The sequence below is a fragment of the Aethalodelphis obliquidens genome, unplaced genomic scaffold (assembly GCF_003676395.1).
Source record: "Aethalodelphis obliquidens isolate GAN/ISIS:26980383/991018 unplaced genomic scaffold, ASM367639v1 scaffold58, whole genome shotgun sequence".
In the NCBI taxonomy this organism is placed as follows: Eukaryota; Metazoa; Chordata; class Mammalia; order Artiodactyla; family Delphinidae; genus Aethalodelphis; species Aethalodelphis obliquidens.
The window spans coordinates 7,485,316-7,509,867 of record NW_020838002.1 but is presented as its reverse complement, the minus strand read 5'-3'; the positions used below and the strand labels follow the sequence as shown (position 1 = coordinate 7,509,867).

At 43.1% G+C, this 24,552-nt stretch overlaps 1 protein-coding gene across 15 annotated transcripts in view; it reads left to right on the top strand.

Moving 5' to 3' along the window:
* The window catches only part of TEX14 (testis expressed 14, intercellular bridge forming factor), a 57,108-nt gene extending 32,880 nt beyond the window's left edge, over positions 1 to 24,228 (top strand). For 10 of the 15 annotated variants that reach the window (XM_027087202.1, XM_027087210.1, XM_027087211.1 and 7 more), the window contains 14 exons: positions 38 to 157; positions 1,937 to 2,003; positions 4,610 to 4,691; positions 8,118 to 8,180; positions 8,696 to 8,823; positions 9,420 to 9,625; positions 10,664 to 10,760; positions 12,144 to 12,218; positions 15,297 to 15,374; positions 16,486 to 16,585; positions 19,713 to 19,805; positions 21,698 to 21,807; positions 23,013 to 23,064; positions 23,834 to 24,228. In XM_027087202.1, the coding sequence (XP_026943003.1) occupies positions 38 to 157; positions 1,937 to 2,003; positions 4,610 to 4,691; positions 8,118 to 8,180; positions 8,696 to 8,823; positions 9,420 to 9,625; positions 10,664 to 10,760; positions 12,144 to 12,218; positions 15,297 to 15,374; positions 16,486 to 16,585; positions 19,713 to 19,805; positions 21,698 to 21,807; positions 23,013 to 23,064; positions 23,834 to 23,876 (1,314 nt within the window). In that variant the 3' untranslated portion in view covers positions 23,877 to 24,228. Of the gene's footprint in view, positions 1 to 37; positions 158 to 1,936; positions 2,004 to 4,609; positions 4,692 to 8,117; positions 8,181 to 8,695; positions 8,824 to 9,419; positions 9,626 to 10,663; positions 10,761 to 12,143; positions 12,219 to 15,296; positions 15,375 to 16,485; positions 16,586 to 19,712; positions 19,806 to 20,324; positions 20,491 to 21,697; positions 21,808 to 23,012; positions 23,065 to 23,833 lie in introns of those variants that run through there. The other 5 variants (XM_027087203.1, XR_003428773.1, XR_003428774.1 and 2 more) reach the window with 5 other exon arrangements.
* Positions 24,229 to 24,552: the final 324 nt, after the last annotated feature.

Sequence of the window (24,552 nt, the reverse complement as noted above, 5' to 3'; positions counted from 1 at the left end):
ACACCAACTTAAAAGTGATTTCCTACCTTATTAATAGGATCAGTCCGTGCAACCAACTTGTTCACCAGAGTCTTCTGAAGACGTAACAGATGAAGTTTTAACTCCAGACCATGAATATTTTTACTCCTCAACTGCTCAAGAAAACTTGGCTCTAGAGGTAAAAAAATTTTTTTTAATAAATTTATTTATTTGTTTGTTTTTATTTTTGGCTGCATTGGGTCTTCGTTGCTGTGCGTGGGCTTTCTCTAGTTGAGGTGAGCAGGGGCTACTCTTCATTGTGGTGCCCAGGCTTCTCATTGCGGTGGCTTCTCTTGTTGTGGAGCATGGGCTCTAGGCATGAGGGCTTCAGTAGTTGTGGCTTGCGGGCTCTTGAGCACAGGCTCAGTAGTTGTGGTGCACAGGCTTAGCTGCTCCACGGCATGTGGGATCTTCCCGGACCAGGGCTTGAACTTGTGTCCCTTGCATTGGCAGGCGTATTCTCAACCACTGCACCACCAGGGAAGCCCCTAGAGGTAAAAATTTACAGTTCAGGATAAAGTACATCTTCAGCTTTTCTGTTGCCTTATTCCTTTAAAATTATTTTTATTAAGAAAAATAGCTTACACATAAAAGTATATAATGTCAATTTATCAGTGTTTTTGTGTGTTTTGAAAAAACGTGAAAAATAAGATTTTTGATAATGAAGGTCATAAGCAATTTCTCCCAAAATTGTGGCTCCTGCATTTGTACAGCACTTTGTACTTCTTTTTTCAAAACACTTTCCTTCATGTTACCCAATTCACACATCCTTCCTGAAGGGAAGAGAAGGCAGCCTGCTGTTATTCCTCCGTGTGAAGAACTGGCAAATGCAGATGTAGGGAATTAGCCCTGGCCTGGCCAGATTTAGTGGTGAGAGAGCCAGGAATAGAGTCACAGTGTCAGCAGTGAATGTGAGGCTGTCCAGTACACAGGGCTTTCTCTGGGATCTGCCTAGCTTTTGCAAGAACCTGTTTGTACAGAGTATTTTCATTTATAAAATGAAACTTATTGGATTCTCTTATTTACTTATGTTATTTTTACCTCACCTGTCCCCTAACCTGCCACTTTTTGAGGTTCTTTTACCAATATGGAAGGTACGGAAGAGGAAAGAGAGGATTGTACATGTCAGTCACAGCATTTGACTGACAAGAAGAATTCAGTGATGCATCAAAACGCGTAGTTTCCACTTGTTGGCGCTTCTGAAAACTCAATTAGAGCAATTTTCCATTATTAATCCTTTAAACATTCTTGGTTTTACGGTGGACTGGGACATTAAGAAAATCTTTAATAGAAATGTATAAAGTATATATACATACATATGTATATACATGTAACATACATATGTATATACATGTAACGTGTAGATGTATATAAAAAGTATAACGGAGAAGACTACACACGTCTTTAGTGTACAGCTCATGAAATTTTACATGCTGAACACACTCATGTAGCCAGCACCCAAATCAAGAAATAGACCATTCTTGATCCCCCGAAAGACCTCCTTGTGTTTCCTCCTACTCCCTGCCTCCCCTCAAAGGAACCAGTGTTCTGACTGGTCACCCCATAGAGTAGCTTTGCAGTCTGGGCCGTTTTTCCTACCTTCTTTGGCTTTTCTGATAAAGCTCCCAGGAATCAAAACATCTTTGTTGGAAGGTTGTGGTGAGGAGGGGATGATGAAGGGAAAAGTCACCCGATTCCACCTCAGAATGGGAGGTGGGGGAGGGCTTGTTGAGGAAGAACACATAGTACAAATAAGTGCTTAATGTCTGTGATGAAGGTTTGTTCTTTTTCTGTAGAAGATGTAGGAACCTTATGAAGATTTTCAAGGTTTAAGAACATCAAGAAATTCTCTCTCCACCTTCTGATGATATGTCTGCCTCCAGTGACCCTCCTTTCTTTGCTCTTTCATTCTTTGCAGACCTCAAGTCCCATTGAAGAAGACTTTGAAGGAATACAACATGCTTGTGCCCGACCTCAAGCCTCTGGTAATAAGCCCTCAGGGCAGATTCCTTTGAGAGTCCCTCATCTTTACTTTCTGTCAGATCACACATGTTTAGAGCTGGAAAGGTCCTTAGAAATAACCTTCCAGGCCTTTCATTTTACAGATGAGAAAACTTAGGCTCAGTGATTTCCCCTGCCCCTCACTAGTCTCATGACATCCATACATCATGTTATTTATACCTCCCCTTGCATTCTTATAGCATACGTTATAGCAGTTGCTTCTTCTTCTATTTTCCCCCTGTAGTCTCTTTCCCTAGATTTCAGGCTCTTTTGTGGCACATAGCAGGTGTTCAGTTATCTTTGCTGAGCTGACCTGAGGGGTTGACCTAGGCCACACAGCTAGTTATTGACACAGCGACAACCAGAACTAGGTTTCCATGTCCTTCTCTTCCCCAAAAGGCAGAGTTCCACCATCATTTTCCTTTGGTTGCTTGGCATCTTAGCAAAGGGTTAATGATAGCCAACAGTACAGTGAATGTAACGTCCTTCCCTTGGGAGGCCTTGGGTTCTCTATAACTTAGCAACTGCTTCCCGTTACATGGTAAATTAACCTTGGATCAGCAGCTGGGGTGTGACACAAGACAAGATGTAAGTGAACCACAGGTTCTGATACAGGCATTTTAAAAATTGTGCACTTTCGCTCTTTTAAGGTATGCAACCATCCATTTTTAAAACCAGGGTTATCCACCTCCCAAGCCATGTAGCTCGGTCCAGGGTCGTGTCTCAACAGTCTGAACCCGGGCTGGGTGGGTTTAGGTTCCGACCATACTCCCTTCCTCCTGCTGCATACTCCAGCTGCCATCTCTAACCTGATGCAGGCCCCCGTCACAGGCACAAGCATTTTAAGAAGCTATAAGCTTTTAGATGAACAGTTAAATTCTCAGGACAATATGTATTTAAAGTTCCCAAACCTGGGTCTCTGGCCACCCAGCTCTTTCTGTGGAGCCTCTGCCCATGATCACTTTCTGTGTGAGCCTGACCTGTACATGGCCACTTCACTAGTGTTTGGAAGAGAGTTGAGTAGGATAGAGAAGTTATGGGGCAAGCAGATCAGAAAACCAGGGCTAGTTGGATACAAACATCTAAAGTACATGTAGAAGCCTCTGATTTCTACTCTGTTTCCTCCTTTTAGCCCTTCTCCTCCCCCTTTTTCACTAGGGGTCTGATATATCAATATATCCTCTCCATACCAGGCAATACAACAGGGATAAAAGTTGCATACATGCTGGGTTCCAAGCCCAGTTCTGCCACTGATTTTTTTTGTGCATTACCTTGGGCATGTCACTCCACCTGAGGGCTCCACTTTTCCTCCATGTAAAGTAAAGGAGAAAGTTACACTCTAAAATCTCTAAGTTCCCCTCCAGGTCTAAATTGTGCTTATTAGGAATTCATTTATGCTTTCCAGGTGTTTACGCTTTCTAGGCATTTGAAAAGGGGTGGAAAGAAGAAGAACCCCTAGGCTTCTCCACTGGTGGGGTTTCAGAGTAGCTTGGCTTCTGCTGAAGGCGGCACTTTTATAGTGGGCCTCCCATTGCCTACCAGACTACCTCCTGGACCTGAAGAATGGCAGGCGGATCATGAGCATTTGCCAGCGGGGCAGGCTGGTCTGTCTGTCCTCTTCTCTATAAACCAGAGCTATGTAATGGTGGAAAGGAAAATGGATACTGGCCCCGTGTGTCCAGAGGCCTTACTGAGAGCTGGGGAGGAGTGACTTCAGATGCTTGAGGCCAACGAGAACAGAAGACAGTTGAATTAGCTCCTTAGTACTCAAGACCCCATCCCCACTCTTTATGTGGTGTTTGGTGGCCAAGAGACACAGTTAATGTTCTGGGAATGCCCAGAACATTGGTCTTTTCTTTTCATTTTCTTAATATTTTCATTTATTTATTTAATTTTATTTATTTTTGGCTGCACTGGGTCTTTGTTGCTGCACGCAGGCTTTTCTCTAGTTGTGGCGAACAGGGGGCTACTCTTCCTTGTGGTGCGCGGGCTTCTCATTGCAGTGGCTTCTCTTGTTGCGGAGCACAGGCTCTAGGCGTGTGGGCTTCCGTAGTTGTGGCACGGGGGCTCAGTAGTTGTGGTGCATGGGCTTAGTTGCTCTGTGGCATGTGGGGTCTTCCCGGACCAGGGCTCGAACCCGTGTCCCCTGCATTGGCAGGCGGATTCTTAACCACTGCACCACCAGGGAAGCCCTCGTGGTCTTTTCTATTTGGAATCTTTAGTGAACAAACAATTCTTGGTTTCAACGCCCCCTGGTGTCTGTTGACAGGAACCAGGTCAGTTTGCCTTCCTGAAAAGACAAAACAACATTTGTCTCCAGAAATAACTGTGCAGTTATAACTGAAAGGCCAGTAAATGGCTTGATTGTATTCTGAGAGTCAGAATATAGTTCTCCCCTCTGAGCAAGGGAAATAAACTTTCAGAGCAAAAACCTCTTCTACAGTGCTCACTCCAAACCCAACTAGGAAGCACTCTGTTTATGTAGATTATTTCCTATTCTGGATCAGACCAAGGAAAATTCTCGAGAATGAAAGTAATCATCTGGGTTGGCAAAAATTCACTAAAAAATGCACGTACTTTATTCTTTCAGGTGAAGAAAAGTTCCAAATGAGAAAAAACCTTGGAAAGAATGCTGAAATTTTGACCAGGTCTCAATTCCAACCTATACAAAGGTATATGCTATTATTATTTTTTTTATTTTTTACTTTTTTTGGGGTACGCGGGCCTCTCACTACTGCGGCCTCCCCCGTTGCGGAGCACAGGCTCCAGAAGCGCAGGCTCAGCGGCCATGGCTCACGGGCCCAGCCGCTCTGCGGCATGTGGGATCTTCCCGGACCGGGGCACGAACCCGCGTCCCCTGCATCGGCAGGCGGACTCTCAACCACTGCGCCACCAGGGAAGCCCCCTATGCTATTATTTTATTCACAGTTTCAGACTCAAAGAAGTAATGTTATTTGATGGTAATGCCCCATATTTACATGTTGCTCTTCTTCAAATATAATAGCCACCATGTTATAACAGTAAGCTTTGGGCAGCTTAGCTTTGTGAGGACTTGTTCAGCAGAATTGTGAGGCGTCGTGAAAAGGAGTTGTTATCTGTATTCAGATCCTGACTCTGCTTTTCTAACTTGGTCAAATTTCTCAACCCCTCTCTTCTAGCTCCCCATTTGTAAAATAGCAATAAGAATCATCACTGGACATATTGTTAATTGAAAAAAATGCACAACAGTGTATGTAATTTAATACCACCTGTGTAAAAATGAGAGGGAAGGGAGATACCTATAATCCTTGTAGTGTGTCGACATTTCTGGAAGTCTATACAGTGGTTAACTCTAGAGAGAGAGTCCAGAGGTTTTTCTTTTTATCTTATAACCTTCTTTGCTGTTGGAATGTTCCACCATGGGTGCATACTACTTTTGAAAGAAAAAGCTACTTTGTTTTTTTTTACTTTTACAAATGAGAAAGAGAAATTCCATCTGGTTAAGGAAAGTTTCTGTAGACAACATTGAGTTTTATTTTTACACCTCTCTTAAATAATATATTTTCAATTCTATTGAATAAATGGAAGATTCTAAATTCAAAAAAGAAAAGAATTCTTACTGGGAATGTTGACATAGAGATTAAAAGTAATAATATGACTTCTGGGCATTTACCCAGAGAAATGAAGAATTATGTTTACATGAAAACACATACATGGGACTTCCCTGGTGGTCCAGTGGTAAAGAATCCACCTTCAACGCAGGGAACATGGGCTCCATACCTGGTCAGGGAACTAAGATCCCACATGCGGCGGGGCAACTAAGCCCACGTGCCACAATGACTGAGCTTGTGCACCTCAACGAGAGAGCCCGCGTGCTGCAAACTACAGAGCGCATACGCTCTGGAGCCTGCGCACCACGACTGGAGAGAGAAAAACCGCATGCCACAACTAGAGAGAAGCCCGCACACTGCAATGAAGAGCCTGCATGCTGCAACTAAGACCCGATGCAGCCAAAAAACAAACAAATAAATAAATAAATATTTTAAAAACCCAACACATACATGAATGTTTATAGAAACTTTATTCATAATAGCCAAAATCTGGAAACCCAGATGTTGTCTAACAAGTGAATGGTTTAATAGACTGTGTTACATCCATACCATGGAATGCTCCTCAGCAATAAAAAAGCACGAACTATTGGTACATGCAGCAACTGGGACAAGTCTCCAGAGAATTATGCTGAGTGGAAAAAGCAACCCCTGCAAAGTTATTTACTATATGATTCTACATTTATACCATTCTTGAAATGATAAAATTGTAGAAATAAAGACTAAATGAGTGGTTTCTAGGGGTTAAGAAAGAGATGGGAGTGGGGGGAAATGGACATGGCTATAAAAGGGCAACGTGAGGGGTCCTTGTGGTGGAAATGTTCTGTATCTTGACTGTATCAATGTTGATATCTTGGTTATGATATTGCTCAATAGATTTGCAAGATGTCACCATTGAGGGAAGCTGGGTAAAGTGTATTTCTTAAAACTGCATGTGGACTTCCCTGGTGGTGCAGTGGTTAAGAATCCGCCTGCCAATGCAGGGGACACGGGTTCGAGCCCTGGTCTGGGAAGATCCCACATGCCACGGAGCAACTAGGCCTGCGTGCCACAACTACTTGAGCCTGCACTCTAGAGCCCATGCTCCTCAACAAGAGAAGCCACCGCAGTGAGAAGCCCGTGTACCGCAAGGAAGAGTAGCCCCCCCTCGCTGCGACTAGAGAAAGCCAGCGTGCAGCAACAAAGACCCAACGCAGCCATAAATTAAAAAAAAAAAGAAAAAGAACTGCATGTGAATATACATACAGTTATTTCAAAGTAAAAAGATTAATTCAAAAACTAATAACAGAGATGAAGTGCCTGGTACGATAGCATTCAATTTACTTTCTCTTTTCTGGACCTCAGTTTCCTTTTCTATAATAATGATAGCTAGTATTTCCTAAGTAGTGACAATATGCCAGGTACTCTGTTTTGTCAAATTTAATTCATATAACAACCCTCTCATTTTGCCAATACAGAAAGCAGAGGGTTTTTTCCTTAGGTTGTACAGTTAGTAAGTAGCTATATCATTAGGATAGGCTAGATTATGTTATGTAACACACAACCCCCAGATTTTAGTGGCTTAAAGCAACAAAAACTTATTTTGTGCTCGTGCTCCACGTCCATCACCAGGAGTGTTCTGTGCTACTCTACCTTCCATTAGAAATCCACACTGAGGGAGACTCCGTCTTTGTGCTTCCTTTCTTACTGAGGCAGGAAAAAAGGGAACATGGTGAATTGTGCACTAGGCTTTTAAAGTTTCTGCCCCAAAGTGAATCACATCACTTTCACTTGCATTTCACTGGTTAAAACAAGTCATATGGCCATTTATGTAAATTAGGAGGGCCAGAAAGTACTGTCCTACATTGTGCTCAGCAGGAGAAACAAATATTTAGTGAACAGAATTAATAGTCACAACTCAATCCAAAATCCATGCTCTTTCCTTTATACCATTGGTCTCACAGGATTGTGCAAAGATTAAAAATGTGGAAACATTTGGAAGGATTTAGCATGGGATCTGGCTTATAGTTTGTGTTTGAATATTGAAAATGAATCTTAAATATTGGTTAAAGTAGAAGCAGGTCAAGTTTGTCTTCAGAATTCTTTTCTGGCCATTTTTTGGCACAAGCCTCTCTTGGCCTCCCCTGATACTCCATGCCAAGAAGCTGTTTCACAGTTGGTAAGGCCCCATGGCTGTGCCCTTTGCTCCATCATCCATCCACAGCAAAGTTCCCATGCTCTGTTGATTTCCTCAAGAGCTTGCTCAGCCAGTAGCATCATTGGCTGATTTCAGATGGGCTGACCCTTAGAGAGTATTTATTCAGCCTCTGAAGAGGAAACAGATACCCAGACATCCCTGAGAACATGTGGCTAGTCAGTAGCAGAGCCAGGATCAGAACCCTCACTTTCCACTTTGAGCTTAGTGCCCTTCCAGCTGCCTCTCACACTGGGCCCGTAACTGGTGCCTGGTACCACGATATTGCACTCTGCTGACAGGAGATTTACATAGTTTTCTCACTTTCTCTCTTACAGTATTGAAGACGAACAAGAGGAGACATTAAAGGAGTCACCAAAGGAAATGAAAGAGAAAGACATGTATGGCCACCAAAAGTTGCCTAAGGATTCTGTGCAAAGTCTTGGTTTTAGGGGAAGAGTATTTCCTTGTTTGTAGGAGTCTGTGTTCTTCCCATTTTTATGTATACATTTAATGTGAGCCTGTTTCTTCTTTCACCAAAAAACTGTTGTGATGAGTGATCTAAATTAACAGCATCTTAATCAAGGAAACACAGGGATAAGAAGAATAGAAGTTTATACTTGAGGTAGATTAAATCTGTTTGCCACATAAATAGACTTTCACCTATGGAATTTATTTTTAGCTGCTGAGATATGTTTAAAGTTAGTATCTCTTTTTAAGATATTCTCTAATATTCTCTTTAAGATATCTTACATATCTTATAGATATCTTATGGATATTCTAAGATATTCTCTGATTTTGGCCACTTGCCAAATAAAGATTTTTGTGAAGAGCATCTTTAAAAAGTACCTCTTAGGAATATAGTGTTTGATTTTTGTAAACATCTCCCAATTACTCTGTGCTTTTAATTCTTTAGATCACTGACAGACATTCAAGACCTGTCTAGTATCTCCTATGAACAAGGCAGTTCTTTTAAGGAAGTCTTATGCAAAACACCCAAAATAAACCACGCACCTACTAGTGTCAGCACTCCGCTCAGCCCAGGTAATAACTAGCAGGGGGATGTTCTGGGAAAGGGACTAACAGCCCCTGCCTCGCTGGCTATGGGAAGCCAGGCTGCAGGAGCAGACCCACAGTGTTTTGTCACAGTACAGAGGGGTTTCTTTAGGGTCAGAGCTGAAGGGGATAATCTCATGGGAGGCCAGGTAGCTGTGGTGGTGGTGATTAACCAGCTATAAGGAGATTTTTAAACTCTAGCAATAGAGACATGCAAATGCAGAGTCTACTTTGTACTTGAAGCACTGTTGAATTTAGTGCAAATACATTGGATTCTCTAGAGTTAGTAACTTAAAACAGTACCTTGTGCTTAAACATACATAGCTCTGGGTCCTGCAACTGCATACAGCCAGCATCAAATATCCTCTCTCTAGTGTCCTTTTTTCCAGTATATTTGTGGTTCAAATAATCTCCCTGTAGTCTCTCCCAAGTTTAGAGACTATCATCAGTGATCAGTGATTATTTCAGTTATTGACAATTTGGAAAATCCCTGTTCCAGGTATAGAGTTTTGTGGGGGCTTCTTTTTGTTGTTTTTAAATAATGTAAAGGATTCAGACACTAACTGCCCTCTTTTCTACAACAGGGTCAATTTCTTCAGCTTCTAGTCAGTATAAGGACTGTCTTGAAAGTATCACGTTTCAGGTTAAAACAGGGTCTGCCTCGTTCTGGAAGAGTCAAGAATCTATTCAAACTTTGTCTGATAAATTTACAACTGTCCGAGAGAAAGCAAAGAGCCTAGACTCCCTTCTTACTTCCTCTGAAACTCTTCCTTCAAGACTGACTAATCTCGTAAGTATACTGACTCTGCGCTGCACACTCTTGGAGTGAGTCCAAAGGCGTCAGTGATCCAAAAGGCCAAGATTTCTCCGTGTCTGTTTTACAAAGAAAGCAAGAAATAAGCTGGATCCTCTCCAGGCTTCCCTGGGGCTCCTCTCTGAGTCTGTATTGTAGAATGGATCCTGGGTTTTTGTGCCCTCTTTTTTCCCCCAGAGGTAATGTTTGTCGATTTCTCGAAAGATCCGTCCGCTGCGATAGTTTATGATGCATTGTTCATCTGCATTGTTCTTTCTACCTAACCATGTCTTACATACTAAGAGGAGGCTTGAGTTCTGCTTCCTTCTTGACGCCTCCTCTGGTTAGTTCTCTGAGAGTTTCGATTGATCTCTACCTTTTCTGAACTCCTGAACCAATAATCTGCAGTAAAAACACTTAATGGTACCTTCTCCTTGCTTCCTTCCCCTCCCCGTGCTGTTTGTTTGTTGGTTTCCTTTCTCTCTCTCCCTCATACTTCATATGTGTAGTCTCTTCAAGAAAACTGAAAGTTCCTTACTTGGTTCTGCTCATTAAAAACCTGTTGACTGACCTTTCTGTAGGCAGATTGATTACTTGTTTGGCCCTCAGTGAAAAATCGACTGTCATCTTCTCTGGGCATTTGACTCACAAAAGGTCTCACTCTGAAGTAGGGAAATAAAGAATTTTATGCTCTTGTTCAACAAACTGTTAATGGGGCAGGTTCTAAGTGCCAGGCACTATGCCAGGCCCTTTTCTAGGCATAGTGACTAGGAAAGTCCGCGCCCTGAAGGAGCTCACTGCCTGTTGAGAAAGACTGGCAGGATGTAACACAGAGGTAAAAACTGAGCGCTGTGGAGGCAAAGGGGGTGGGAAGGCTTCCGAGAGGAGATAACGTTTGAATGTTTGACTCAGTCAACAAAACAAGTAGCTTCTTCCATCAGTGATACACAAGATTAATCTTGGAAATGACTGAGCTTAACAGGCCTTTTTAGCTTAATACACGTGTCGGTTACCATGTTTATATCTTACTTGTAGAAAAGATTGCCTGCATTTACTGGGGCTGGTTCCTCCAGCATTGCCAAGGCACCTGACACATCATCCCGTGCCACTCAGAGGAGGAGCCTGCCAAAAGGTACCCTGTGTTTAATATTAAAATACAAGTTCATAATAGTAAACCAGTTTAAGGGAGACTTCATCTCTTCTTTGATGGCTATAGCAGATTCAAACAAAAATGCTAATTTCCCCTGACTATAAAAGTAAAACATGCTCATTATAGAAAACTTAGAGAATACAGACGAGCTTAAAAGAGAAAACCACGACCATTCTACCATTATTTTTTTTTAAGTTTTTTTTGATGTGGACCATTTTTAAAGTCTTTATTGAATTTGTTACAATATGGCTTCTGTTTTATGTTTTGGTTTTTTGGCCACGAGGCATGTGGGATCTTAGCTCCCCAACCAGGGATTAAACCTGCACCCCCTGCATTAGAAGGCGAAGTCTTAACCACTGGACTGCCAGGGAAGTCCCTCTACCATCATTTTTTAACCTCTTGTAGTATTTTGGTATATATATATATATATACACAGCCCCCAAATATATATAAAAGAATATATATATATATATTTGGGGGCTGTATATATATATATATATATATATTCTTTTTCTTAGCATAGTTGAGATCATATAGTGTATCAGCTCTGGCCTGCTTCTTTTTCTTTAATGATATATTTTAGGATTTCTACTTGTCAGTAAAAATTATTCATAAATATATGTGATGGCTGCATAGTAGTCCATTCTACTTATGTTGCTTAACCATGCCCTTATGTTGAAGATTTATGTTGTTTTCCAACTTTTGCTCTTTGTACAGAAATCTTTATCTGAACCTCTGATCTTTTCCTTAGGATAGAGTCTTAGAAGACAATTTCCAGATCAAAGGGTATGAGAGCGTTAACAGCTCTTGAGGTGTAATTGCCTTTGCTCCATTAATCTTATTGTCTTGTGTCTTTGGTACAACTCAGAATTTCCCTCAGGGGGATAGAGATATTGTGAACTATGCTGAGGGGTTTTGGTTAATGTTATAATTGAGCCCTTACGTGAAGGCCCAGAGTATGGTCTCCCATATCCCCTGGCCTGATAATCTGTAGAGAAAGGCCTCCCACTTTTTCATTTTGACGGGTCTAGAGCTTCTATATCCCTCCAGCAGTCTTGGTCCAAATTGGAACCCCAGCCTCTTAGTAAGAATTTATACCTCACCTCCCTCAAATATCCTTGGGGAGGGGCACAGATCAAGTGGTACTGAGGTGAGGTGTGATGTAGGAAAGGGTTTAGAGTAAAAGGGAGAGTAAAGCCTTTCACATATGAAGTCTCAATTAGGACCATTAATATAAGAGGTTTTCTCCCCATCTTAGCTTGTTTCATCATTGAGAAATCCTAAGTCAAATCCACGTCGAAGCCTCGAAAACCTAGTTCAGGTCTAGGAAGGCAGTAAGTCACTTTCTCCTTTATCTTTTTTAAGAACTAGTAGAAGCCATCTCGCAACATCACATTGATGAGCTGCCACCACCACCTCAGGAGCTGCTTGACGAAATCGGTAAGGCATGCTCAATGCAGAATATACTCCATGGCCCTGCTTCTTATGGTCACTGACCACATATGGTTCTTTGTCTCAGGTGAGAGCACTAGTACCGAAGGCCCTATAAAGGTTTGATTGAATGTACAGAATTCTGGAAGAGACAGTTTTCCAATAAAATGGGCCTCAGACTACTACTGAAGCCTGGCCAGGATAATTGGTCTGTGTCTGTTGTCATTTTGTTACTTAAAGGGCTTACGGTAATGATTCTAAGAGGAAATAACAACATTCAAGTGGTTTATTATGATGAACTTGTTTTATTAAAAGAATTCTTAGCTCCTTTTTGAACCAAACTAGCCATACTTCAGCTATACTGAAGTCTGGCAACTCAGGCCAAAACACCCCATGCTTTCTGTTTTGCCATTAGCAGGAGATATTAAAGGTATTGGCATTGTGGATGAATCCCTTTCCTGAGGGCAGGGAAGTCAGTGGCACAGGACCTAATGAGACCAGAATTTTCCATTTCAGGCAGAGACTGAGGGATACCTGCTCAATTTTAGTTGCAGCTGATCAGCGGGCCTGCCCAGCTGAGCTGATGCTGAAAGTAAATGGAGCATGGTGATAGAAACATTTGGGGCAGGTGGTTTGCTTCTCCAGGGAGGACTGACTGCCCTCTTCGTGACAGCCTGGCTGACCAGCCCCTCACTCTCAGAGGGCACATCTCATCAGACCTCTGATGGTACAGTTCTTGGTATGGGAACAGTAGGGAGTTTCCTAAGGGGAATCTCTTGATTTTCAGGGTCTCTGAGGTTTTGTGTCTCATCAGGAAGAGGGAGTTGAATGACTCAATGGACAGATACGGTCTAGGCTACCCAACCCCTAGCCCCTGGCTTGTTGGCCTTACAAACTTGGGTGGAGCCGGTCAGAGCTGCCAAAGCCTCCCTCGGTTTCTTTCTTTTCTGTAGTCATAGGCCCTTCTTGCCTCACCACACCCCTCGCCCAGTGCCACAGGGTTGTGCGGGTCACAGGGTTGTTGGCTCTTAGGGCTCCCACCCCGGCACCAGTCTGCCTCCCCTGGAACCCCCTAAGGGGTCCCTGCAAATTCCTCCCCTCCAGTTGCTCTCCTTCACATACTCATGGAACTACTGCTTGTGAGAGTAGAGGTCAGCCCCTCGTGTCCCGCTCAGGTAGATTCTCAGTGCCGTCTGTTTTTTGGTCACGGCTTAGGACAGTACTTGTAGGCTCCTTTGCAGTTAGACCTTAGCAATACTTTTCCTCTGGATCCTGCTCTCCTCTCTCTGCAGTCACAATGTGGACCCCCACCCCCCATCTCAGCAGCTGTCACCAGGCTTCTGCAGCCGGCCTCTTGGCACTGCTGTACCCCAGTGTGCTCTGCAGAAACTCTTCCTCATTTCGCTTATGGGAATTATCTGGGCCAGGTTTCTAGGCGATGTCTTGTACTTTGAGATGGGTCAGTAATTTTCCAGAAAGATAAAGGGCAGAGGGCACCTGAGTAGTTTCTCCTAATAACGGGTGTGCCTACCTGATTATTGTTTATCATCACTCTCGTTGTTTCCTCTCAGGAGAGCTTTGGGGAGTGACCTGGAGCTGACACCTACTCTTTTGAAGGGCACACATCCACAACTCCAGGCTTCCGTCCAGGGCCTAAAGGGGAGGGTCCTTTAGAATCTTGTAAGATCAACAAGGGACTACCTCTAACAAAGATAAAAATGGATTTAAAAATTTCAGATTATATTAAATGACCTTATGGGGCCCCTTGATGCCCAGGGGCTGCCAGGGAGGGCTTGCTTCCTGACCTGCTAGAAGGGCAAGACCTGTGCCTGCACACAACAGGGCCGTGCCGGTGAGCCCAGGGGTCCCGTCTGTGCTGCCTCCCAGCTGTCTCTCTGATGGGCTCTGGGGAGCACTTTGAGGAAACTGAGCGCCTAACACACGTGAAGCAGTGCACTGAGTTTAGCAGACGCTTGTCTTAGTCTAATGATCAATTCGTTAGGAACTGGAAATTTTATTCTTTGCCTTTTGTCTCTCTACAGACCAGATCAAAAATGTGTACTTTAGGCCAACAGAGATAGGGAAAGATTTGGACTACTCTGAATTTACCAACTTTTTGAGAGAGTATATAAAGTAGAGATTAAGAGCATAAGCCTTAGAGCTAGACTGCCTGAATTCAAAGTCCAGTTACACCTCTTAGTATCTGTGTGATTCTAGGCAAGTTCCTTAGCCTTCCTTTTTTTAAAAAAAATACTTATCTTGGCTGCCCTGGGTCTTCATTGTGGCACGCGGGATCTTTGCTGCGGCATGCATGCAGGATCTAGTTCTACTGACCAGGGATTGAACCCAGGCCCCCTGCACTGGGAGCGTGGAGTCTTACCCACTGGACCACCAGCCAGGGAAGTCCCTCCTTAACCTTTCTTTACCTTAATTTCCTCATCTGTTAAACAAGAATAACAATAATGTGATCAATCTCATAGGGTATTGTGAAGATTAATTGTGAATATTAATCTTGAATTAATGTATGCAAGTTAGAAATAGTACCTGCCACTTAGAGCTCTGCAAGTGTTACCTATCATCATCATTTTTTTTTTTTTTGCGGTATACGGGCCTCTCACTGTTGTGGCCTCTCCCATTGCGGAGCACAGGCTCCGAACGCGCAGGCTCTGGATGCGCAGGCTCAGCGGCTCAGCCGCTCCACATGTGGCATCCTCCCGGACCGGGGCACGAACCCGTGTCCCCTGCATCGGCAGGTGGACTCTCAACCACTGCGCCACCAGGGAAGCCCCCATCATCATTATTTTTACTTTTATTTTTAGTGTTACATGGGATTGGATGCCTAAGGCAGTGGTTCTCAAACTTCATCAGGCATCAGAAGCACCTGGAGGGCTTGCTACACCATCCCCACCCCCAGAGTTTCTGATTCAGTAAGCCTGAGATGTGGCCTGAGAATTTGCATACCTAACAAGTTCTCAGGTTATACTGAGGCTGCTGGTCTGAGGAGTACTGTTTGAGAACCACTGCCCTAGAGGATGATGTGACATGCAAAAGAAGAAATAAGTTGCTTTCTGCTCTATGTTGTGACAGAGCACCTGAAGCGGCAGCAGGCCTCATCCACAGTGCGGGATGAGAACACAGCAAGTCATCTGGGCATCACTGCAAGTGGTAAGCCAAATCCCCAGTTCTTTCTCATCAGATTTTGCTGTAACTGTCCTTGGAAGCACAGTGGTACATTTGGGTGAGTGTGGACCTTGAGGTCAGGCACACTCCACCTCAATTCTGACTCCACTACTTACTTTGGTATGACAGACTGTTTAATGTCTCTGAGCTTCAGCTATCCTCATATGTAAAATGAGAATGATAACTCCTACCTAATGATGTGCATGCATAGTGCCTGGTACATTGTAAGATACTTAACAAATGTTAGTCTCCTTCCCTTCATAGGACTGCTGGCAGGATGAAATGAGATAGCATATGTAAAATGCCTGGCATACAGTAAAGGGCACTACCCTTCCCCACCCAAATTCCTTCCCTGGCTCCAATCTGGAAACATCTAACAAATGGGAAGAGGGTGGCCCCCCAGAATAAATCTGTACAATTTGTTTTCAGGGACTCTTGCCTCCTCTTTTATGTGCCATTTCTTTCCTCTGTCTCTCTCGAGCCTTGGCACAGGCAAGGCTTCCTGCCGTTTCGCCTGGCAAAGAGCTCCCCAGACCTCAGAAGCAGCTGCTGTGGATACAGGCGCCCTGCAGATTGCCACCTGGCCCCCTGCTCTTGTGGGAAGAGGGGAACCCGTGCATTGCAGACTTCAGGGTCCACTGATTAGCCTTAATTTTTTGCACTCCATTTTTTTTTTTTTTTTGGCTGCGTTGGGTCTCCGTTGCTGCACACGGGCTTTCTCTAGTAGCGGCGAGCGGGAGGCTACTCTTCATTGTGATGTGTGGGCTTCTCACTGCGGTGGCTTCTCTTGTTGCAGAGCACGGGCTCTAGGCGCACGGGCTTTAGTAGTTGCGGCACGTGGGCTCAGTAGTTGTGGCTTGCGGGCTTTAGACCACAGGCTCAGTAGTTGCGGCGCACAGATCTAGTTGCTCTGCAGCATGTGGGATCTTCCCGGACCAGGGATTGAACCCATGTCCCCTGCATTGAACCCATGTCCCCTGCATTGACAGGCAGATTCTTAACCACTGGGCCACCAGGGAAGTCCTGCACTCCATTTTAAGGCAGGTTTTCTCAAAATTTTTTTTGTTCTAAAGTTAAGTCTTTCAACTGTTTTTAGATCCAAGGCATTTAGAAGAACAAGAAACTAACAGTAATAAAGAAGACAGCAGTATGCTTTGGACCAAAGAAACTCAGGATCTAGAAGAGGATACAGAGAGGTAACAGAAAAAGCTGGATTTTTTTTTTAAAGTGTTTGAAAAAACTATAGTGTTAGTTTATATTAGTTTTTCTTCTGATATTGACAAATAAGGAAATAATGGTCCTTTGTCATACTATCCTTATAGCCCCTATTCCTAAAAGGCTTTTTTTGTTTTTTTTTAAAAAGTCCTTAATTGTTATAAAATACATATAACACAAAATTTTTAAGTGTACATTTCAGTAGTGCTACATATATTCACATTGTTGTGCAACTGATCTCCAGAAATTTTTCATCTTGCAAAACTGAAACTCTATACCCATTAAACAACAACTCCCCATTTCCCCCTCCCCTCAGTCCCCAGCAACCACAGTTCTACTCTCTGTTTCTCTGAGTTTCACTATTCTTTTTTTTTTTTTTTAACATCTTTATTGGAGTATAATTGCTTTACAATGGTGTGTTAGTTTCTGCTGTATAACAAAGTGTATCAGTTATACGTATACATATATCACCATACCCCCTCCCTCTTGCATCTCCCTCCGGTGTTTGTGTTTTGTCACTGGCTTATTTCATTCAGCATAATGTCTTCAGGGTTCATCCATGTAGCATGCATCAGAATTTCCTTTCTTCTTAAGGCTGAATTCCATTGTGTGTGTGTGTATCACATTTTGTTTATCCATTCATCTGTTAGTGGACACTGGGTTGCTTCCACCTTTTGACTACTGTAATGCTGCTCTGAGTGTGAGTGTGCAAATAGCTCTTCAACACACCCTGCTTTCATTTCTTTTGGATATATACCCAGAAGTGGTATTGCTGGATAATATGGTAAATCTATTTTTATTTTTTTGAGGAAATGCCGTCCTGTTTTCCACAACAGCTGCACCATTTTACATTCCCACAAACAGTGTACAAGGCTTCCACTTTCTCCAGATCCTTGCCAATACTTGTTATTTTCTGTTTTGTTTTTTTTTTTTTGGCTGTGCCAAGCGGCATGCGGGATCTTAGTTCCCCGACCAGGGATTGAACCTGTGCCCCCTGCAGTGGAAGCACGGAGTTTTAACCACTGGACCACCAGGGTGGTGGTGTTTCTGTTTTTTTGATAGGTGCGAAGTGATATCTCATTGTGGTTTTGATTTGCATTTCCCTAATGATTAGCGATGTTGGGCATCTTTTCATATGCAGAAGGCCATTTATATATCTTCTTTGGAGAAATATCCTAGTCCTTGGCCCATTTTTTAATAGGATTATTTATTTTTTTCTTGTAAAGTTGTTGTTTGTTGTTTTTGTTTTTACTTCATTTTGTGAGGCAAACATTGGTTTCAGTTTCTTTCAAAGCATTTTAAAGAGAATTTTTAGATCTTTCTAGCCAAATAAGAGAAGATGGAGGCAACCATCCAGACAATTCAGTCTGAAAACACAAGTTTGCCTCAAGAAACCCAATTCCATTCTTGACTTGGAGCTCTCCTTTGACCTGTGTTGTAAGGTAAACCACTTCAGATCACCTCCTTTGCCTCCTAACATTTCTTGCTTTGTCCGAACTGTTATTCAGGGCCAGGACTCGAGGGAGGTGAGTGCAACACACTCCTTGGGCACAAAATTGAAGGAGGCACCAAAAAACTCAGAAGTCAAGAAAAGTACTATTTTGATGCCATATTTTTAAAAATCAATACTAATGCAAAACCAAATCCATGATGAACAAAATGTTTACGTTTTAAAGAAAGAGAGGCTATGGATCTACACTTACACCACTTGCTTCATCCTCACCCTGGACCAGCAAATCCTTGGGGAAGCCCTGCAGAATACTTTCAGCTGCAAACGTTAGAAAACCCCACCATCGTGTTTAAATGAGTTTGTCTCACATGACATGAAGCCTGGAGGTTGGCAGGGCATGGCTGGCGTAGCAGCTCAATGATGCTACCAGGGACTTAGGCTCTTCTGAGCTTTCTGCTCTACCAGACATAGCATGTTGGCCTTTGTTTTCAGGCTTGTCAACTCCTGGACAAGGTGGCTGCTATCCATACTCCAGGCAGAAATAAGAGGGTGGGGCAAAGGAATAGTCTAGCCAACTTTATGTCTTTTTATCTGGAAAGCAAAAGCTTTCCTAGAAGCCCTTCTCAGCAGATGCCTACTTATATCTCCTTGGCCAGATGTGACGCATGGCCACCCTTGGTTGCCAGGGAGACTGGAAATTGAGTTTTTAGCTTTCAGCTGCTGTAGAAGAGGAAGGTAAGGGAGGAGAGTGTTATGAATAACTTCTGGGTAGTGAATCCAGTTTCTGTCACACTCTTCAAGGGCTAAACTATTCTCCACAAGGAAGGAAAAGAGAGAGACCTGGACAGGAAGTGAGGAGACTAGAGCCCTGGGACCTGAGAAGAAGTGGGGAGAGGGTTTTTTGGTGTGTGTGTGGGGGTGAGACAGAGAAGACAAAGAGGCAAAGGGGGAGGAAGGTAAACTTTTAAAAGTTTTATGAACCTTTTGTCTATAATGTATGATGTAACTCCATTCATTCCATCTCCCCCAAACACCTTCGGTAAATATCTAGCCATTATTTAAGGCAAAAGAAGAGTAGCTCAAGAAGGCCAAATTACATTTGGTTATACAAATATGAAGTGCTTTGCACATTATCAAAAGTTAGCTACTATTATCATTGTCTCTTCCTTTTTCAAAAGGGCTGGCTATGCTAGACACAGGTAGATGCCCACAGATGCTCAGTCATCTCAGTCCTTGGCACCAAGCCAGAGTGGAAGATATTTTTTCAGATGGTTGGGACTTTTCAGGCCTTCTGAAAACACATTCTCTGCATCCAGTAGCCTCAGAGGCAGTTCTTAATCTGAAAAACTTGTGGGAATGAGTGTACATTTCTAGCCTCAGGTGGAAATTGATGTAATGATCTAGAATTGAGACAGAGTCTAATATCACACTTTGGGCTTTTTTGTCAAGAGGCTAAAGGAGGGTTCTGGTGCACATTTAAATCGGATCTGAGTGACCACTACAACTCCAGGTACAGTCTCACCGAGCTCTCATTTTCTCATGTGTATAGTGAAAGCAGGAGTTTGAAGGTCCTTTCCCACTCCAGAGTGCTACGCCTCCTTGTCAAGGGAGAAGGGGAATGATTGCTGTCTCAATTCTTTTCACTTGCCCTTGCACAGAGCTCACTCTACGCTTGATGAGGACCTGGAAAGATGGCTGCAGCCACCTGAGGACAGCACGGAGCTACAGGGTCTCCCCAAGTGCTCGGCAAGGTTATTCTTCTCCATCAGGGGATCATTTTTTTTTCTTTTTTAGGAAGGGGGACTAGATTTTAGTTCAGTTTTTTGAAAAAGATAGATTTTAGTTTTTTAGGAAGTACATGGACTCCTCGGAGAAGGAATGTTTGGTGATGGCGTTACATTGCTCTAGATAAGCCAGCCCCGCCTTCTGTCTCCCTCCTCTTCCTCCAGCCACCCACAGTGCTCAAGATACTGACTAGCAGACTGATATTAGTATAGAGACAGGCCTCTAAGATTGCTGTGTCTAGGCCCTGTCACCTTCAACATTTTCATTGGTCATTCGAATTAAATCAGAAAAGGCATGCTTATCAAATTTTTAGATAACACAAATCTAAGGATAAATGCTAATGTGATGGGCAGATAAACTGTGGCTTCAAAATGGTCTTGACAGGTGGAAATGTTAGATTTCTCTGAAAGATAAAAGTGAGCATTTAGATCCAAAAGTATAGAATGTGAGAGATCTGACCTAATGGAGCATTTTTTGATCGAAAGCTCCTACTCACCTGTAATTTCATTGAAGATGGGAAGTATGTCTTATTTTTATACGCCCAGCATTTAGCATGCATTTTGAGATGTGGTAAGAATTCAAGAAATTCCCCCTGAAGAAGACATGGACAGCGACTCCATGAGACCTCAGCTTGATGCAGTTGCTGAAAAGGTCAGTGCAGCACTGATGCTGAACAGACAGAAATGTACAGCCCAGGTCACGGTGATGTCTTAGGCTAGCTAGAGGACTTCTAGAACTCATGTGGGGCTCCTTTGGGGTGTCACATTTTAACGGTCAACAAATAGAAGAGGGTGGCCACAGAACAGCTAGAAGTCTGGAAACCTTGTCATGTGAGAACAGCTGAAGGAGCTGGGAAGGCTCAGTCTGAGAAGAGCAAATGGAGTAGAGAATTTGATAGCTGCCCCCAAATACCTGAAATATTGTAAAGTGAAGAGAGTCAGCTTACTCTCTTCTGCCCCAAAGGACAGAGCCACTGACTAGAAACTGCAGAGTAAGAGATTTTTATTCAGTAAAGCACAAGCTTTCTAATGGCCACAGCAATCTGATAGAGAAACAGCTGCCTCTACACTAACTTTAACAGCAGCTCCTCCCACCCGAGCGTAGGCTGCATGACTCTCTGGTCCAGGGCATTTGGACGGAGGTAATAGATAACCTCCTCCAACTTTAGAGCCTGTGATTCTATTAGTGATGAGAGGTTAGGAGGAAAAAAAATCCTTTTCACCCTAGTTGGCTTTATTTTCTCTCTTACTTTGCATATTTTATTTTGAATATCCACCAGATGAAAACAGAAGAAAAATCCCTAAACCATGTCAGTTTGATTCATCCATCATCTGTTGAGCACTGTCAGTGAGCTGAGCACTGTGCTAGGGGCTAGAGATGCAGAGGGATAGGATGTCTCTGCCCTTAAGGAGCTTATAGTTGAGTGGGGAGTTGGTTTTCAATTGTTAGATACTGCAGTTAGATATTGAGAGTTTTAGGAAATGAAGATAAGGTAATAAAAATACATGTGGTTGTAAAAAGGACACCGATTACAACATAAGTGAAATGCTTTTTTCCTTTGGGACAATACAGCCTAGTGGTTGAGAGCAGCGTCTGAGTCAGACTTCCTGGGTCCATCCCAGCTCTAGGACTTACTGGGCATTAATTTAACTTCTTTGTGCCTCAGTTTTCTCATCACTTAACTACCTTATATAGTTGTGATGAGAATTAAATGAGTTAATATATATTACAGCACTTGAACTGTTCCATAGGGAACGCACAGTTAGCTCTAGTTATTATCATATTTCCTTGGGAGTGCAGTGCTGTTCCCCTGGCCATTGTGCACATGGTTTAATGACCAAAGTCATTGTCATTGAAGGGAGACAAATACCAAAGATCAAGAAGTTGGTGAAAAGAAGAGAAAAGGGGAAGAAAGCATCACACCAGAGAGAAGGAAATCAGAAAGCTTTTTAGGGACTTCTGAAGAAGGTGAGTTGGATGTTCATTTACAATGTAGCCTGGAGTCCTTGGGCTTCCATGAGCATCAAAGTTATTTAGAAATGTTTCCCAGATGCTATACATAATCCTCCTACACTTTTCCCCTGTAGTTCAGCCCAGGTTTTCTGTTAAATGCCAATTATGTCTTTATCACAAAACAGTAACAATAGCCAATTCTATTTCTAAAGCAAGCCTTCAGCCAGGCTCATATTGTCTGGAAAGACGTTTTCCTTCAAATGTGTCTTCAAAAGATAAGAAATCATAAATTGTGGAATTTAAGTGGCGTCTACAAGTAATGTGAAAAGTACAAACCTTAATTTCAAAACTGTTTTGATAGAGCTTTAAGGCGCCATTCACAAATGATGCCCTCCTATATTTAAGTTCCTCCTACTCATTAACTCTTTCAGATCATCTGGTATCCCTTTTATCCCTTCCCCAGTCCATTCTCATTCTTCTCCTTTTTCTGCCCTGCTTTGTGCCCCAGGATGCTGACCCTTGTGAACTGAATCTGCTGGGCTTCCTGGCCAGCTGGCTTCCTGTTGGCCAATGGGAGAGCCCAGCAGAAGATCAGACAGTTGGGATATTACTTGCCTTACTGCCTACCTCAGCACCTCATCTCTGTGTGGAAGTGAGGTCCCTCAACAAGCACAGCTTCTATGGTGCAGCCCATCCTTCCCAGTTCTAGCTCTCACTGGGTTCCAGTAACTGTTCTGCCCCGCCTCTCCCCCCCCAACCCCAGTCTCTTCAGACTTAGGGGTGATAATGGCTTCCCACTGCTGCTAGTTGCTGGATGCTTTGCCATACCTTGTTTGCTCCCTTAATTCTGACAACACCTCTGTAAGTAGTCACTTCATTAAAGGGCCTGGGGGTGCATTCTGTTTCCTCCAGGACCCTGACTGGCACAAGGCCCAGAGTGTGTGAGCGTTCAGCTAGTATTGAATTCACCGAGAACATAATGCAGGGACTTTGTGAAATTAGCATCATTTGTGTCCATTGCTATGACAGGGAGCTGCAGGATGTTAGGAGTGGAAGCCCAGTATCTGTGTTTTTAGAAAGATTCTATCTCTGTAGAAGAAAACAATTGATGGAGAGAAAACAGTCCACCCTAAACTAGAGAGAGTACTAATGTGACTTCTGAATGCTCTCACCCTTTGACCCAGGAAGTAATCAAGTTGTTTTTTCTTCCTCCTATCAAGAGGAACTAAAACCCTGTTTTTGGAAGCGACTGGGTTGGTCCGAACCATCCAGGTAATGAGATGTCAGATGTTTGTAAGTCAAAGTCCATTGTTTATAGACAACATGAATAGACTTTAAACATGTACCAGTATCTAAATAAACATTAATGACAAAGACTTGAATTCAGAGTTGCTCAGTTTTAAAAATGCTAATGTTTATAGTTAATTAAAATACAAGGGGAAATTAATGCCAACTTTGATTACATAATTGGTAGACAGCACAAGAAGGGTTTTTTTTTTTTTTTTTTGGCTGTCTTGGGTCTTCGTTGCTGCACGTGGGCTTTCTCTAGTTGCAGCGAGCGGGGCCTACTCTTCATTGCGGTGAGCAGACTTCTCATTGTGGTGGCTTCTCTTGTTGCGGAGCACGGGCTCTAGGCATGCGGGCTTCAGTAGTTGCAGCACGCGGGCTCAGTAGTTACAGCACACAGGCCCTAGAGTGCGTGGGCTTCAGTAGTTGTGGCGCGTGTGCTCAGTAGTTGTGGCACGCAGGCTCAGTGGTTGTGGCGCATGGACTTAACTGCTCCGCAGCATGTGGGATCTTCCCAGACCAGGGATCGAACCCGTGTTCCCTGCATTGGCAGGCAGATTCTTAACCACTTCGCCACCAGGGAGGTCCCACAAGAACGGTTTTAGATGGAGGGAGTACAGAAGATGCTGTTCTCGAAATGCTTTACATTTCCGTGATACACTAGCTTATCATAATCTCGCTTGATTATAAAGATCAAAGTTTCTTTCCTTTGAATTCAGTTGAATAAAAAGAGGCTGTTGTTTGTGTCTTTAAGAAACATCACACCAACTCGAAACTCCCTTTTTTGTTCAGGATAATCGTGCTGGATCAGAGTGACTTGCCAGACTGACCGGAAGTGGACCATAGATGGACTCCTGGCCTGCGTTTGAGTATCCTGCTCATGAGCTCCCTTCTTCCCTCGTCTGCTTCAGTCACCATTAGGGCAGTGGTTCCATCGCTCACACTTTGTTCAGCCGCCACAATAGACACAATGACTTGTTTGTTTGCAGCACATTTAACCATTTGTTTTCAGTCAGATTTCTGAAAAGTAAACGGTAGTTTTGATTGTAAAGCTTTCTCGTTGTGTCCAGAATGGTGTTTGGTTTTTTAATATAAATTTTCAAACACTTCAACTCCTGTTATGTAATAAAATGTTTCCTTTTAATATCAGTTAGGTTTCAGCTGTAAGATATATTTCTGTGTTTTAGTTGTTGGGAGAGGACCTGCCACGCAAAGAAGTTTTGAATTCTGTTATAAAGTTTGACAAGTAAATAACTACTGCTACCACCCATCGTACAAACTGGCACCAGTCATCCATGTTTTATTACAGAGATATTGCCCTCCTCTTCACCGGGATTGCCATATTCCCGTTCCAGCTACAATTGACTTACATGATAAAAGTGTAGGTAGGAATAAAAGCCCAAAATATTTTGAACTCTTTAAGGTGAACAAACATCATCTCTGTATATTTCAGTTTACACCTCATATCCTTAG